The following is a 16,070-nucleotide window of genomic DNA, read 5'->3' as shown; positions in this document are numbered from 1 at the left end:
GATGTCAATTTATTGTTGCTTTAGTAATAAAGTATACCTTTAGAAAATAAATTTTATTTTAATCTTCTAGTAGGCATGGGCATTTACTTTTGGCTTTATAATTTTTGTTAGAGCTAATTATTTGGCATTTTTACCTTATGATGTCTGACTTATGAGCAGCTACACAATTCATTTAGAGATCATCACCACCCCCTTGGAGGTGGGGCTGCAGTTCTTTTCAGCTGTTGCTGCTACTGAGACATATCCTTTTTTCCTTTCTTTTCTCTTTTGCTAAATATGTTGTCTATAGAAGACATAGATCTTCAGAGAAATTTTGAAAGCTTATCTCATTACCCATTATAATAATCTGAATTCTTGCCTAAGATCCTTCACCACTGTCCCCCTACTGCTCCTTCTCTTTCTTTAAATTCTTCCCAATCATCTCCTTCCCTTTTATTACCCCTTGGATCTACCATTTTGGACTTTACAAAGTCTAAAGTTGAAACTTAGAATGAGTTGTTTAACATAAACATTGTAAATCATAGAGGGTAGATGACATAGTGCTGTTAATTCAGTACTATAGTTTACCTGTATAATAGGTCTGGAAACCAGATTGCTACTTATTTTACTCTTATAGAGAAAATGTATTTAGAATTCCCAAACATGCAGAGGCAGTTTGGAAGGCCAATATATTCATAAATTAAGGACTTTTTATACATCAGAAATCACCAGATGGCCCGTGGACTGAATCTGCCCCACTAGCATGGTGCAGGCCCAACATTAAAAATTAGGATATTTTACATACATATTTGGATTTCTGGTGTCTTGAAAAATTGGAAGAACTGGCAACATTAAGTCTGCTTTCCAGAACAAATACAGTCAGCTGGAGTTCAGTAGTGGCTGCTCCATTTTTAGTTGGATTTTAAGCTTCTCTTATTTTTCTTGCACTCTACATACTTCACTCATTTATATTACATGGTAGAACACAACATAAATCTCTGAAGGGATTTGAGTTTGCAACTCATATTTTCAATAATAGTGATCATAAAATTTTGATTGTTAGTATGTGCCTTGCAGGGAGCACTTACATCTTTTTAAGTATTAATTTTTAATAGATACTACATTCACATGGTTCAGAATTTAAAGCATAAAGAAGGGTATAAAGTTATCTATTAAATACTACCCATGTCTCTCATATTACCCCTGTCTTCCAGCCACCCAGCAAACATTCCCAGAGGCAACTGGTGTTACCATTTTCTTGTGTAGGAAATTTGGTTTTATATGTTCTTTTTTTCCCCTTTTATAAACAAGTAGTTGCACATTGTATCTACTATAATATGCTCCTTGCTTTTTTTCACTTGAATTGTGAACTGTCTTGGAGGTGGTTTCATATCAGTGAGTTAAAATCTTCTTCAAGTTGTTTTCCAAAGTGAATATACCATTTTACATTCCCAGTAGAAATATATGAAGGTTCCAATTTCTTCAAATCTTCGACACTTGTTACTGTCTTTTTTATTACAATCATCCTAGTGACTGTAAAATGGTATCTCACTGTACTTTTGATTTGCATTTCCCTGATGACTAATGATATTGAGCCTCTTTTCATGTGCTTTTTGGCCATTTGTAGGTCTTCTTTGGAGAAATATCTGTTAAAATCCTTTGCACATTTTTTAATTGGGTTGTCTTTTTATTGTTGAGTTGTAAGAGTTCTTTATATATATTCTGGTCAATAGACTCTTATTGGATATATGATTTGCAACTTGGATATGCAACTTCCCAATTCTGTGGGTTTCCTTTTCATTTTCTTGATGATAGCTTTTGAAGCACAAAAGTTTTGATGAAATTCAGTTTAACTATTTTTTTCTTTGATTGTTTCTACTTTTGGTGTTATATCTAAGAAACTATTGCCTAATCCAAAGTCATGGAGACTTGCATCTATATTTTCTTCTAAGAGTTTTATAGTTTTAGTGCTTACACTAAATGTATGATCTATTTTTGGTCTATGATCGATTTTGAGTTAGTTTTTGTTTATAGTATTTATTTTGGAGAGGGATGGGTAGTGCTCTTTTTAATTTTTTCTTCCTCAAATAGATGGATAAATAGGATTTTCTTAAAAGCTAAAGTACATATTATGTCTTATAAGATAGGTAATTTTATTATGTATTCATTGGATCATGTAATGGTATTTTACATCAACATTCCAAATAGCTGTAATTTCCTTAACATCAAATGGCTGTGAAACTGCTGATCATTTTTATCCTATTTGAATCTTATTCTTCTCACTCAGGGTTTATGTTGATTATGAGATTAATGAACAAAACTAAATTAGGTAGATTTTATTTTAGTTAACTTACTGGTATTTCAACTGAATAATCTGATATCTTTTTCTAGATTAAGAATTATAAATTCACTATAGAACTATGCTTTTAATTCTTGAATTTTTAAAAATTAATTAATTTTTGGTTGTGTTGGGTCTTTGTTGCTACACACGGGCTTTCTCTAGTTGCAGGGTGTGGAGGCTACTCTTTGTTGTGGTGTGCAGGCTTCTCATTGCGGTGGCTTCTCTTGTTGTGGAGCACGGGCTCTAGGCGCGCGGGCTTCAGTAGTTGTGGCACATGGACCCAGTAGTTGTGGCCTGCGGGCTCTAGAGCACAGGCTCAATAGTTGTGGTGCATGGCCTTAGTTGCTCGACGGCACGTGGGATCTTCCCGGACCAGGGCTCGAACCCGTGTCCCCGGCATTGGCAGGCGGATTCTTAACCACTGTGCCACTAGTGAAGTCCCTAACTTTTGAATTTTTGATCATTGTTGCCACCCACACTTTCCTAATAAGGCATAGATAGACTTCGCCTGTTTTATCTCTGGGAAAAATCATTAGAGAAGTTAAGTTATAATCACATTAACCCTGAAGGAGAAATCCCTAGTTATTTATAAGGTTTGATTTATTATAGGCTACAAGTTTCAAGGGTGATTATATATCTGACCTACTGAGAGCTAAATGCTAAAGGTTCAAGTAAAAAGACCAAGGGAGGTAGAGGTCGGGGGCTCCTGGCTTCTTTGAGGAGAAAAGCTGTAAATTTTGGCACAAAAATGAAATAACGTAAGCCTGAATTACTGTAAGACTCAGAATTATGTAAACAATGTTGAAAGCATCCTGTGATTTTTACTACATGTTTATGTTAATTGTACTTATACCTTGATGAGTAGAAAAATTCCCAAATTCATTTCTTGATGATTAGAGGCAGATATAAAGATAGAAAAGTCATGGTCATCACCTTCTCTTCCAATACAGAAAAAGCATTAATCTTGCTTTTTTTGGGGGGGGTGGGGCAGGGGGTGGAATTTGACTTTGTTTAAAAACTATTCTTACTGGTGCCTATCAGGAATTATTTTTCCTTATTAGAGAAAAATAATGTGTAAGCCGAGGATAATTATAATGAAGCCCTATCTTGTGTTACATTGTATATTTTAATTATAGGTTAAAATTGGAAGAGAGTAATACTGCAAACCTTTAAGGACATTTCCCTTATACTGTATTCAAATAGAAGAAGGAGATGACAAAACATGGAACCTGTTTATAATGAATTTGGTAAAGGAAATATAAATAACTAACACAAGGCAGAATGTGCTCGTTTCTTTAAGGCATTGTGGGAGGACAGGAAAGCAGAAATGAATGCTTTGTGGGGAGAGAAAGTATCAGAAAGGCTTCCTGGCAAATACTGCAGCATCTTTTAATTAGGCTTCGAAGGGTAAAGAAATTAGGAAGGATAAAGAAATGAGCTTGTTGGCAATGAAGTGGAGCTATGGAAGAAATTAGATGATCAGAGGCACAGAGGCAGGATGGTGTGAGGCGTGGAAGTCAGGTGAGCAACCCCCTTGGGCCAGGGTGTAGGCTCTGTGAGGGATGGTACTGCCAGAGGGACCAAGACACTGTTATTCGCAGATGCTAAATGAAGGGGGTTGGAATTTATTCTATAAGCATATAAAATCTTTTAAAAAAATGAGCAGGAGAGAAGAAATAAAGTCTGCCTTTTTAGGAAGATTACCTTAGCAGTAATATATAGGATAAATTAGAAGAGATAGAGGTTAAATTGGGGTCGCTGGTATGGAGGTTACTGAAATGTTTTATGCTACTGTGCAGTAAGGCTTGAACAGAGTCAGTGATGAGGGTAGTTGAAAAAAGTGAATAGTTCTCAGTGGCCAAGAGGAATGGATAATCCTGTAAGAGGTGAAGAATTCAGAGGAAGAAGTGAGGGGATATGTGTGGAGGGATGATATATGAATATGTAGAGTTTGAAGTTCTGGCATGTCTTTGGGGCAAGTGGAAATGTGTTAGAGCTCAGAGGTAAAGGCTGAAATATTATTGTGTCAGTTACAGAAAGGTGAAAGGTGAAGCTATGGAGGAAGTTGAGATCCCCAAGGGAGAGGTGACTGAGGCTAGAAACTAAAGAAACAAATGCCTTCATTTCAGCTTTTTTCTCTGTATTGACCCAGTGACATACACAACCAAAAAGTTGTTTTTTTGAGGAATAAATCCCACTTGATATTACTTATTTGTTAATACATGTCCCAACAAATAGAATGAAAGGGAAATAATTCTTTGTTTTTGAATTCTTAATGATTTGACAACCAAAATACTTGAGTGTCTACTCCCATGCACAACACAATAACAAATGGTTGCTTATTGCATTACAAAGTAGTAGTGGTAGTAGCTAACATGTCGTGCTTATAGAGTGCCAAACTCTGCTCTAAGTTCTTTACTTATACTCACAAGGTGTAGACCTATACTGCACTCAAGGCAAAGGTAGCTAATGCTTCACTGTAATAGTGAGAGTTTGTTTCAAAATCATTCTTAAAAGCATGCAAAAACAACATTTTTTAGGGGATACCTTTTAGTATGAATGTGAAAAACATGGTATATTTGACCATGTACTTCCTTAAAACAATTGAAATACATTTTTTCTCCTTTTCTGTGGTTTAAAATGCCTTCAACAAGTTGAAAGAATTTAGATAATTTGTTTTACAGAGAGATAAGGGTCTGACATTTAACACAACCCCAGGTGCATGTGGTTTCTTAAAAAATGTCAAAAAGGTCACATGATCTTAGTGTACAAAGTCAGAAAAACAAGATCTTTTTGAGTGTCTTAACTGAAATGGAGCATAAATAAAAATTCCCAATATAAAAAACAAGAAATTAATTATTATAAAACTACTTTTGTTTTTTGTCCATTTTTGTTAATAAAGAAATTAATAACATCTTATCATATAATTTGCTAAACTTTTTGTTGTAAAGTTTTTTAACCCGAAGGCTATATTATTATTTCCATACTGACTTTGCAAAGTGAAGTGTAGCATTGGGAGTAATTCAGTGCTTTAATAAATACGTTTTTTAAAAACATTTTAAATATTAAAGATTTGTTTCAAATGCTAGTGAGATGGATTTTTTATAATAGAAATCATTTTCTCTGTGAAGCTAATTCATCCACTTTCAATATGGCCTTCTCCAGAACCACCCAAATCAGAAGTTGTATAGTGATAAAAACATATATACAGGAGTTTCACACTTAACATTTTATTATAAATATAAAGAATGAATATAAGGAAGAGTTTTCTTAGTTCTTGATGTTATATTCATTTATTTATTCATTCATTCATTTATTGATTGATTGATTATTTTTGGCTGCATTGGGTCTTCATTGCTGCGCAGGCTTTCTCTAGTTGTGGTGAGTGGGGGCTGCTCTTCGTTGTGGTGCATGGGCTTCTCATTGCGGCGGCGTCTCTTGTTGTGGAGCACGGGCTCTAGGTGTGTGGGCCTCAGTAGTTGTGGCGTGCGGGCTCAGTAGTTGTGACTCACAGGCTCTAGAGCGCAGGCTCAGTAGTTGTGGTGTATGGGCTTATTTGCTCCGCGGCATGTGGGATCTTCCTGGACCAGGGTTCGAACCCGTGTCCCCTGTACAGGCAGGCGGATTCTTAACCACTGTGCCACCAGGGAATTCCGTTATATTCATTTTGAATATTGGTGGTTAGGAAGCTGGAACTTCTTTAGCTATTGATCTTATTTAGGATTGCTTATTTATCATAAGTAACTCTATATTTGTTTTTTGATTGAAGGAATGTGGTTAAAAACCACATGCTGTAACAAAAGAATTACTTAAATTTTCCTCTATAAGCCTATGTCGTTTTATTCTATAAATTACGATACCTGTTTCTTTAACAGCATTATTATTATTATTATTATTATTTTTGTGTGTGTGTGTGGCGATACGCAGGCCTCTCACTGTTGTGGCCTCTCCCGTTGCGGAGCATAGGCTCCGGACGCGCAGGCTCAGCGGCCATGGCTCACGGGCCCAGCTGCTCCGCGGCATGTGGGATCTTCCCGGACCAGGGCACGAACCTGCTTCCCCTGCATCGGCAGGCGGACTCTCAACCACTGTGCCACCAGGGAAGCCCTAACAGCATTATTATTTAAAAAATTGTTTTATAAGCAGGAAACGAATAATCTCCATGTCCTAACAGGAGAGATAAGTATTCTGAAGATTTATAAGGTTTATAAACAAGGAAATGTTTATGACTTACTGGTCATAACACAGTTGACTTAATGGGGCCACAAATTCAATGTGAAAGAGGACATAAGAGTCCCTAACTCCTCATCCTATACCCCAAACCATGCCTTTTACCACAACTAAAGGACTAGAGTCACATCCTGTATAACTCAATGGGATCTGTGTTTACTGAATTATTTCCTTGGGGGTAGATGTTTGTCATAGTTTTGTATACACTCAGGAAAGTGTTATTTTACTGAGTGTATTCATGAAGATTTGATAGTCTATAATTAAAATACATAAATTTACTTTTTTTGCACAATACTTACAACTATAATAATGGAAATAAAGAAGGCACCTATAATTCTACCACTGTATCAAATAAGCTTTCCTCTCTTATTCCCTTACTGTCCTCACCAAGAATCATGTTTGGAATATCTGAAATTTTGATTTACATTTTCTGGGGAGTTTATTAGACTTGAACTCTGTTCATTTGGAGATTTACTTTGAAGCACAGGTCAGCTCCTGGCTACTCCCAGAGAATGTTTCAAGAGAATATACTTACTAAGTTTAGAAGAAGTACCCTCTGAGGTCAGCCATCTCATTGGTCATCTGTAGGTTCCTCTGATACAGGACAATCCTAGATGTCACCGACTGAACAGGATGTTTAGACCCAATATAATATCTAACCTACACCATGAAAGGAATGCTTCAGGAGTTTTTTGGACTAGGTCTAAATCAGACTTTCTAAGTCCTGTAAACCACTGAGACTTGCTCACAGTTGAATTACGTTCTGGCTGGGAAAAAAATGGCACTAAAGGAGTAGGGTACCACTTAAACACAGCATTTATCTTTCTGAAATTTACTCCCTGTTGATTACTGATTACTCCCTGTTGATTAGCATCAGTTGGGTTTTCCATTTAAATAAACATCTTACTGATTGTAAGGATTTACTGCTTGTAAATCCTCAGATTCAGATTTCATTTTACTGAGAATGTAAATTACTGAAAGATTTATTCAATCATTCACATAAAGTCAACTGCTACAATAGTCTGACTTAGGAATCCTAGACAATTTTTAAAAGCTTTGTTTTATAAATATAAAAATAGGTTAATAGTTCATAGATTAATTATATAAACTTGATTCACTTCCCTAATGAACAGGTTCTAATGAATAGGCAACTGGGTCAGACAGTGGAGCACAGATAATTTAATGCTCTCAATTGATATGATATTCATTATTTATTTAAAAAAATAAAAAAATTTATTTTTTTAAAGATTTAGTTTGTTTTTAATTTTCCCCATTTTTATTGAAGTATAATTCATGTACAGTGAAACGACAACTCTTTTTTAAAAAATAAATTTACTTATTTTATTTTTGGCTGCATTGGATCTTAGTTGCAGCATGCAGGATCTTTTTTTATTTGTGGCATGCAGACTTCTTAGTTGCGGCATGAATGCGGGATCTAGTTACCCAACCAGGGATCAAACTCGGGCCCCCTGCATTGGGAGCACCGAGTCTTACCCACTGGACCACCAGGGAAGTCCCCAGAATAATGTCTCTTAAGAAGCCAACAAAGAAATATTCTCCAAACCAATGATAATAAAGAAGTCCAAATTTAGTTGAGGTGTACCTTTTTACCAGTTGGTTCTCAGGAGAGTTTGGCCTAGTCAGCCACAAGCTGAAGGCACAAAAGCAAAGGTCGAATGTTGCCGCTGGAGCACACTGCTAGGAAATGAAGACTCAAGTGTTGACCGGGTGAATGATCTTGGTGAGGCCGCTGCAGTGTTTTCACCGTTGCTGGTAAAGGGTCTGCAGGAAGCTAATGCCCCAGGGTCTTCAGAGACCTATTTTGATGAACAGAGTCGCCTTGCTGAGGCCAGGCATTCTCAAATAGTCCTCACGATTCTGGATATTTATAGTCTAAATGTCCCCTCGCCATAGTTGCTTATTCATTTGTTCTTATTGATCAGCCGCCAGTGGTGCCCCTCAGCAGCTGAGCTACAGAGTGCTTCATCAGCAGCCTCAGATGTCCATGATGATCTCCTGACACAACATCTTCACTCTTATAGCAAAACAGCTTTCCTTATAAAAACAACTTCATTCTTAGATCAGAACAACTTCATTTTTTCGTGAACGAGTGGATTTGAAATCATATCAAACCACTACGCAAGAGTTGTTGATGATGGGAAATGATAAATCATGACTTTTCTGGTACCTCTTTATATCTTAACATAATGAAGTATATTTATTTTACGTTTTTCCATAGCACACTCTCGAAGTCCTAAAAGCTCCGTATTTTCTCAGCAAGGTCAAAATTAGTAAAAAATATAGTTTATCAGTTGCTCACAGTAGATTTTCAACAGTCAGTCTTAACCTGGTCTATGTTTCAGTATCAGGCTTATACTGCAATTTGGATGGGCCATTGAATGAGGAAATGAAATGACACCCCAAATTGCTTTTTTGATTTTCCTAACAGTCTCCCTTTTATAAAGCATAATAATTAAAGTTTATCAGGTTTTTTTTCTTTTCCTTTTTACAGGAACACCAGTGTATTCAGTAGCATGGGGCCCTGATTCGGAAAAGGTTCTTTACACGGCAGGCAAACAGCTGATCATTAAACCCCTTCAACCAAATTCTAAAGTTTTACAGGTACTTCTCAGGCATTTGTAAATTGTTATTGGTCTGCCAGACTGCTAAGTGAGAGGTCACTTGCTTAGGAGTCCCTTTTTTCTGGGTGGTCTTGTTATAGTTGAAGCTCTTAAGTGTGTGGTTTTATCGGCCTTTGTAACAGAACAGGGGATATCTGGTTATGTTTCCAACGAGGTTCACTTCCCCCTTTTTCCAACTCACACTATACCAGTAAGTCATAAATGTGTTCTGAGTTACTAAATTATCACATGATTTGGCATAATAGCCATCTTTAAATTTAACAGAGTCAACCTAACATGTATAGATTTGAGACAAAACAGGACTAAATCATAAAACTTTAAGAGGTTGTTTAGACTGTATTTTTTATCATCACCTCTAGCGTCTTCCTCCTCATTGTTTGTTCAGTACCCTTGAGCTTTCTCTAAGACCCTAGAATTCTTTTAGTATTTTTAGAGTGGAGGGGGTGTCAATGTAATGTTTAGAACAATTGGGTATATATAATTTTACCAATTATAGGGAAGCAAAACAATAGTGGCAGTTAAGACAGGTCAGGGGAGGACAAATAAATGAAAAACTTTTAAGCCTATATCCAGGATTTTGATGTTTGATTTCAGTGCAAAGAGGCAGAATCATTTTCTTCATATTTTGATAATGACACAGTGTAGTGTGGGTAATAAGATTACAGGCTTTGGAGTTAGTCACCTGGGTTCAAATGTTCACTTACTTATATGTGACTTTAGGCAAGTTATAAAATGTCTTAGAGCCTCAGCGTTCTCATCTCTTAGATGTGATGCTAATACCTACTTGGTAGGAATGTTGTGAGGGTTAAATGAGTTAAATTGCAAAGTGCATGAGACAGTGCATATAATCAAAATATTGAGTGCACACAATGAAGAGTAGTTGTTGTTGATATTGCGGTGTTATTATATCATCTATACCTTTTAGTCAGCCCTTAATAAATTAGAGCCATGGACCCCAGTTAAAAGGTATAGAGTGACCATGTCCTGGGTAAGGGATTTGGTGCTGGAGATTGACTGTCTACAGCAGGTATAAAAATTGTTTTAAGAAGAAGCATTAGGTTTAACAGTGAGTAGATGTAGAATTTGGAGAGTAAGGATATAGAAATGGCTTTAAGATTCCATATTAATCACTTCTATGTAGATTATGCTATACATATTCCACACAGTCATCATGCATTTACATTTTTACTACATGCAGAACACTCTGCTAAGAACTGTGGAACAACAGAAAGAGAAGAATTTGGGGAAAAGGAATAAGCTAGGAAAGAGGACTGGCTCTGACTGCCTTTAGTCAAAGTCCTTCTAATACCACTTATATTCTGAAAATGTGCTTTGAAATCATACAGCAAAAGCAGGCCAGATGAATCTTTTAGTTTATAGTTATGTGATTTGTTAAGATACCTGTAATTAAGCATATGTAAGTGAAACTCAGGAAGATGCTTAAATCACCATTGATAAATTATCGTTTTGTGGCTCGGTAAAACCTTTGGCCCAGGAGGTAGTGGAGGGAAAGAAAAGTATCCATTGCCAAAATTCAGCTAGAGTGGAGAAGGGGTTAAAGTATAATTAGTAACTTCGTGCAAATCTTCTATTCCTTTTGGAAAACTAAAGCTGCAGCAATTCTCCTTGGGCATAAACACATACTCAAATTTGGATTATTCGCAAAAAAGAATGCTTATTTAATCCTTGCTTGTAGAATACAGTTCAAGAGTATATATTTCATTTCCCTTAAGAGCTTTAGGGACTCTTCTAGAGACCCAGAACTTGGTTTCAGAGTGAGGAGACTTCTGTTTATTTAGTCATTCAGTGGGAATGTAGTGCATACTTACTATATCCTAGGAGCTATGCTGGGGTGTAAGGTATTAAAAGTGAAACAGAACATAGTTCCTGCCTTCTGTGAGGAGCTCACGATTCAAAGGAATTTTACAAAATGCCTAATACATTAAGAAATAATTGAAAAATGTCTATGCATTATATGTAATATGTGAATATATGTGATGTATATTTGAGATCCTAAATTATAGTATAAGGAAAATTTAAACCATATTTTGTTCCTAACTTTAGAATATGGAATATTTTATTTTTGTAGTTTTAAAATGAAACTCTTGAGAATCTCTGCATGTGTATATCTCTATATACCTATATTTTGTTATTTTTGTCTTTGCAGTTTATTTTAGGATATTGGATTAATTTAGCAGTAAATTGTGAAAATTATTGCTTTATCAAAACATTGGGTTTTTTTTGTTTTGTTTTGTTTTGTTTTTTTGCGGTATGCGGGCCTCTCACTGTTGTGGCTTCTCCCGTTGCGGAGCACAGGCTCCGGACGCGCAGGCTCAGTGGCCATGGCTCACGGGCCCAGCCGCTCCGCGGCATGTGGGATCTTTCCGGACCGGGGCACGAACCTGTGTCCCCTGCATTGGCAGGTGGACTCTCAACCACTGCGCCACCAGGGAAGCCCAAAACATTTGTTTTTGACAGAGTGTATTTTTATGTATCTTGAATAAAACAAGCTATGAATTATTGCTTATTCTTAGGGCTTATTTGACCCTAATTTGATGTTTTTTTCTGTATACATTAAGAATAATAGATTTTCCCGGGAAGGCTCTGTAGAGAGAAAACCCTTAAAATCAGTCACTCTTCGAAACAAAGTTAGTTGGTTCAGACATTAAAATGTACCTTATAGTCTTCAAGAAAAATTAATTCCTTTTCAGTTATATTATTCTGCTTAAACCTAGTGAAAGATTAATGGCTTTTAATTATGTGCGTGGTTAATAGCTAAATGAGCACATGAATTATATTTAAGATCAAGAAGACATCCACGCTTAATTTCTAGATCACCAATTTTTGGGTGACTTAGATATATACACAAATATGTATGCATTCTATATATGTGTAGAGTATATATCTGTGGGAAACCTTTTGTTATATGATAAATGCAGCAGAATTTTCTCAGAGTAGTTAGTGACTACTCCAGGGACATGAAGGTAAAGAGAATGAAGCTTAGGGGAATGTACAGAAGAGAATGAAGAGAGTACTAAAGAGGATGTTCATGTAGTAGAAGTTTTTTTAAAAAATAAAAGAATTAGTAAACAAGAATGAAGGCAGTATCAGTAATGGGATCAACTGTGCAAAGGGAGCAAAATTTGGATTCAAGTAAGTTTTGGAGTACATAACATATTCATTCCATTATTATCACACAGATGTCAAGCTTGGAATAGTTCAACAGCAAGTGATTTTCCATCTGGAGTCCAGGCAATTGAGGAAATTAATAAGGATGTGAGTTATATAGTGGATGTCATAGTGCAAGGTGCTTTTCATTAGTTTAAATTGGAAATGAAACCAACATAATGGTTATGAAAGGAAGATAGGAGTCTTCTCCAAGAAGAGGACAAGAGAATCATTAGAAAGAGGCAAAATGCCTTTTCTTATTTAAAAAACTTTTCAGTGCTCTTGAAGTTATAATAAATATATTATTTTTTTCTCATAGTGGAAAGCTCATGATGGCATTATTTTAAAAGTAGACTGGAACTCAGTCAATGATTTAATTTTATCTGCTGGCGAAGACTGTAAATATAAGGTATGTAATGTTTGAATTTATCACCTGGTTGAAAGAATCAAATTTCGGTGAAAAGTATTTAGCATATAAGAGTATTCTTTTAGTCCTTCTCTTTAGCCATATCTTTTAACTCTAATAATTTAGCAAATTGTTATTTTATTATTTTCAGTGGCATTTTGAAGTGTTGCCTTTCTAATTTGGCCTATTTCATTGACCTATAGAATTTTTTTTTAATTTACCATTTTAGCCATTTAAAAAAATATATTTATTTGGTCACGCGGGGTCTTAGTTGTGGCAGGCAGGCTCCTTAGTTGCGGCACGCATGTGGGACCTAGTTCCCTGACCAGGGATCAAACCCGGGCCCCCGCATTGAGTGCGTGCAGTCTTATCCACTGTACCACCAGGGAAGTCCCTGACCTATAGAATTTGATTTAATGAGTAGCAACATGAAAACAACTCCTAGTTTTAGTGACTCTTTAAATCAATTTAAGTTTTTTTTTTTTTTTTTGCGGTACGTGGGCCTCTCACTGTTGTGGCCTCTCCCGTTGCGGAGCACAGGCTCCAGACCCGGAGGCTCAGCGGCCATGGCTCACGGGCCCAGCCGCTCCGTGGCATGTGGGATCCTCCCGGATCGGGGCACGAACCCGTGTCCCCTGCATCAGCAGGCGGACTCTCAACCACTGCGCCACCAGGGAAGCCCTAAAATGGGTAGTTTTTATGATTAATTAAAGAGTTAGTAAAATCTGAAATTATCATGATGATACCATAACATTTTGGGGGGAGATATCTAGGTTTCCAGGAATACAGCTTCCCTACCCCCACCTTGTCTTGTTGGATAGTAAAGACATGTAATTGCTAATATTATAAAGTGATGACTTCTAAATCTTTACCTGATACTTTACTAGAAGCTACAAACTTGTTTGTACTAACGTGGTGACTTATAAAAGAATTTTTAAAATTTTCTTTTTGTAGGTATGGGATAGCTACGGCCGCCCTCTGTACAGTTCACAACCTCATGAGCATCCTATTACCTCAGTTGCCTGGGCTCCAGATGGAGAATTATTTGCTGTTGGATCATTTCATACTTTACGCTTGTGTGATAAAACTGGGGTAAGTTATAGTGGTAAGCAATCACAGATGTGCTGTCATAATGCACAACACACCTGGTTCTCAATCTTTAAAAAACATTTTCAGTGATGCATTTGACTGCATCTTTCTGGTTTGTCTTCTTAATATACTGGTTCAATCAATTCCAGATTTATGGGACCATACAAGCTCTTTAAGTTCAATCTGAAGATTGGGTATGTTCTCTACTATCTCTCTGGAAATACTTATTTTAAGCATGGTTGTGAAAGATGGTAAAGTGTTAAAATTTATGCCCAATCAATATAGAGAGTTCAGTTTTGAACCTTTTTTTTTTTTTTAACTGTCAGTATGTTTCATACAAAAGTTTTGGTTGCATATTTTTGGTAAGGAATTGATACTAAATTTTTTAAATGGTCATTTTTAAACCAAAGAATTCATATTTGAATGTGTGTGAGATTTTTCCCTCACAAGAGAATATGCCCTCTATACAAATTCTGTTTAGAACTTAGGCAAACAGCCAAGCTCAGCAGTATTTACCCACTGTACTTGAAGAATGAATGGTTTCATCAAAGTGCTCCAGAGATGGCAGCATTATATGAGTGGGGCTATTCCATACTGTTCCTAACTATGAGGAAATCACATAGTTTTTCTGTGGCTTATTTTCCTTAAATGCAAAACAGGACAGTTAATTTAGAATTCTTAGAGCTTTTTAAATGACCTATTAAGTTTTCTGGTTGCTTGCTTTTTATCATATGAAATATAAAGTCCTCTGCCTGACTTTGAAGCTGTCTGAAACCTGGTGCCATAAAACCTCTTGTCTTTTCTCCCCATTACTCTCTAATTTGTATCTATGTTCAAATCAGACTCATGAATCTTCTCTGCCCCTCACTAACGTCCTCATCTTCTCTTTTCATGGAATGCTCTCATCTCTTGTACTTAATGAGTTCTTCCTATTTTTTAAGGCTCACTTCATATTTGACTTCTTTTCATGATACCTTCCATAAATAAAGTTTATTTATCTATTTTTCTAACTTCCTCTCACCTAGATCTCTTTTCTTAGTTTTAACATAAGGATGTTAAGTTAGACCATCTCATTTTCGTCTGATTTTCTATCACTGATTCTCAGCCTATAGAATATATATTCTCATTTTCACAGTGTATTATACTCTTATATCATCCATTTTAGTTTTATGTATATTGTTTTTGACTCCGTAGATAGTTTATAAGATCCTATAGCTTAATGATTCTCTATTATCTGTACAATGCAGTAGATACTCAGTAATTCACTAATAAGTCCATTTAAGCATAATAATTTAAATTTGCCATTTTGATGAAAATATTTAAAAATTTTAAAAACTTGGGGCATTGAATTGATCTGAATAACTGAATTAAAGATTTACTTAATTAAACACCAAACCTATTTTTAGAATGTTAACTATTCGGGAAAAGTAAATTTTCTAAAAGAATTTTGTTCTTACCTTGTTCAACTGAATAGACTGAATATATTGTAATAATTTTTTAAGACTTGAGATTAACATTTAAAATATATTTTCTTTTATTCAATAGATATCAAATATATACTAGTCATCAGAGAGTATTTTGGAAACTGGGGATGGGAAGATGTAAAGATTTTCACTCAAGTTGTTGACAGTCTAGTGGAGAATCAGATTATAAGACTGTATAAATGCTATACATGAGGTTGCTGTGTGCAAGCACAATAGAGGAGTGACAGAGCCTAACTCTGCCTGTGGGACACTGACTGAGAGCTGAGGCTTGAAGAATTAGTAGTTCTTCAAGGAGACATGGTGGGAGAAGAGAGTTGTAGGCAGAAGGAACCTCTTGTGCATCAAAGTATGGTGCTTTTTGTGCAATGTCAATAAGATTTTGCATGGGATGGTACCAGAAGGTAATACAGAAAAGATTCTCAGACCAGATCTGTGTTTGCCATCTAAAAGAGTCTAGATTTTACTATTTTAAAATCTAGTTATTTTATGTGGAGCCCCCTTAGGGGTTACTGTGGGGTAGAAAAGAGGTGAGGAGGTTGAGCCCCTGGTCCTCCTCCACCCAGAAAAGCTCTACATGAATCAGCTTTGGTATATATATATATATATATATATATATTTTGCGGTACACGGGCCTCTCACCGTTGTGGCCTCTCCCGTTGCGGAGCACAGGCTCCGGACGCGCAGGCTCAGCGGCCGTGGCTCGTGGGCCCAGCCGCTCCGCGGCATGTGGG

General features: G+C 36.3%; 1 protein-coding gene across 1 annotated transcript in view; it reads left to right on the top strand.

Moving 5' to 3' along the window:
- The window catches only part of IFT80 (intraflagellar transport 80), a 111,189-nt gene that overhangs the window by 28,697 nt on the left and 66,422 nt on the right, over positions 1-16,070 (top strand). Inside the window, exons 6-8 of the mRNA XM_007454132.1 lie at positions 9,063-9,172; positions 12,680-12,769; positions 13,721-13,858. Coding sequence (XP_007454194.1) covers positions 9,063-9,172; positions 12,680-12,769; positions 13,721-13,858 — 338 coding nt within the window. The remainder of the gene's footprint in view (positions 1-9,062; positions 9,173-12,679; positions 12,770-13,720; positions 13,859-16,070) is intronic.

This window comes from Lipotes vexillifer, unplaced genomic scaffold (genome assembly GCF_000442215.2).
Source record: "Lipotes vexillifer unplaced genomic scaffold, Lipotes_vexillifer_v1.1 scaffold641, whole genome shotgun sequence".
NCBI classification, from domain to species: domain Eukaryota; kingdom Metazoa; phylum Chordata; class Mammalia; order Artiodactyla; family Lipotidae; genus Lipotes; species Lipotes vexillifer.
Note: the sequence above shows the minus strand (reverse complement) of the source record. Positions and strands in the feature narration are given on the sequence as shown.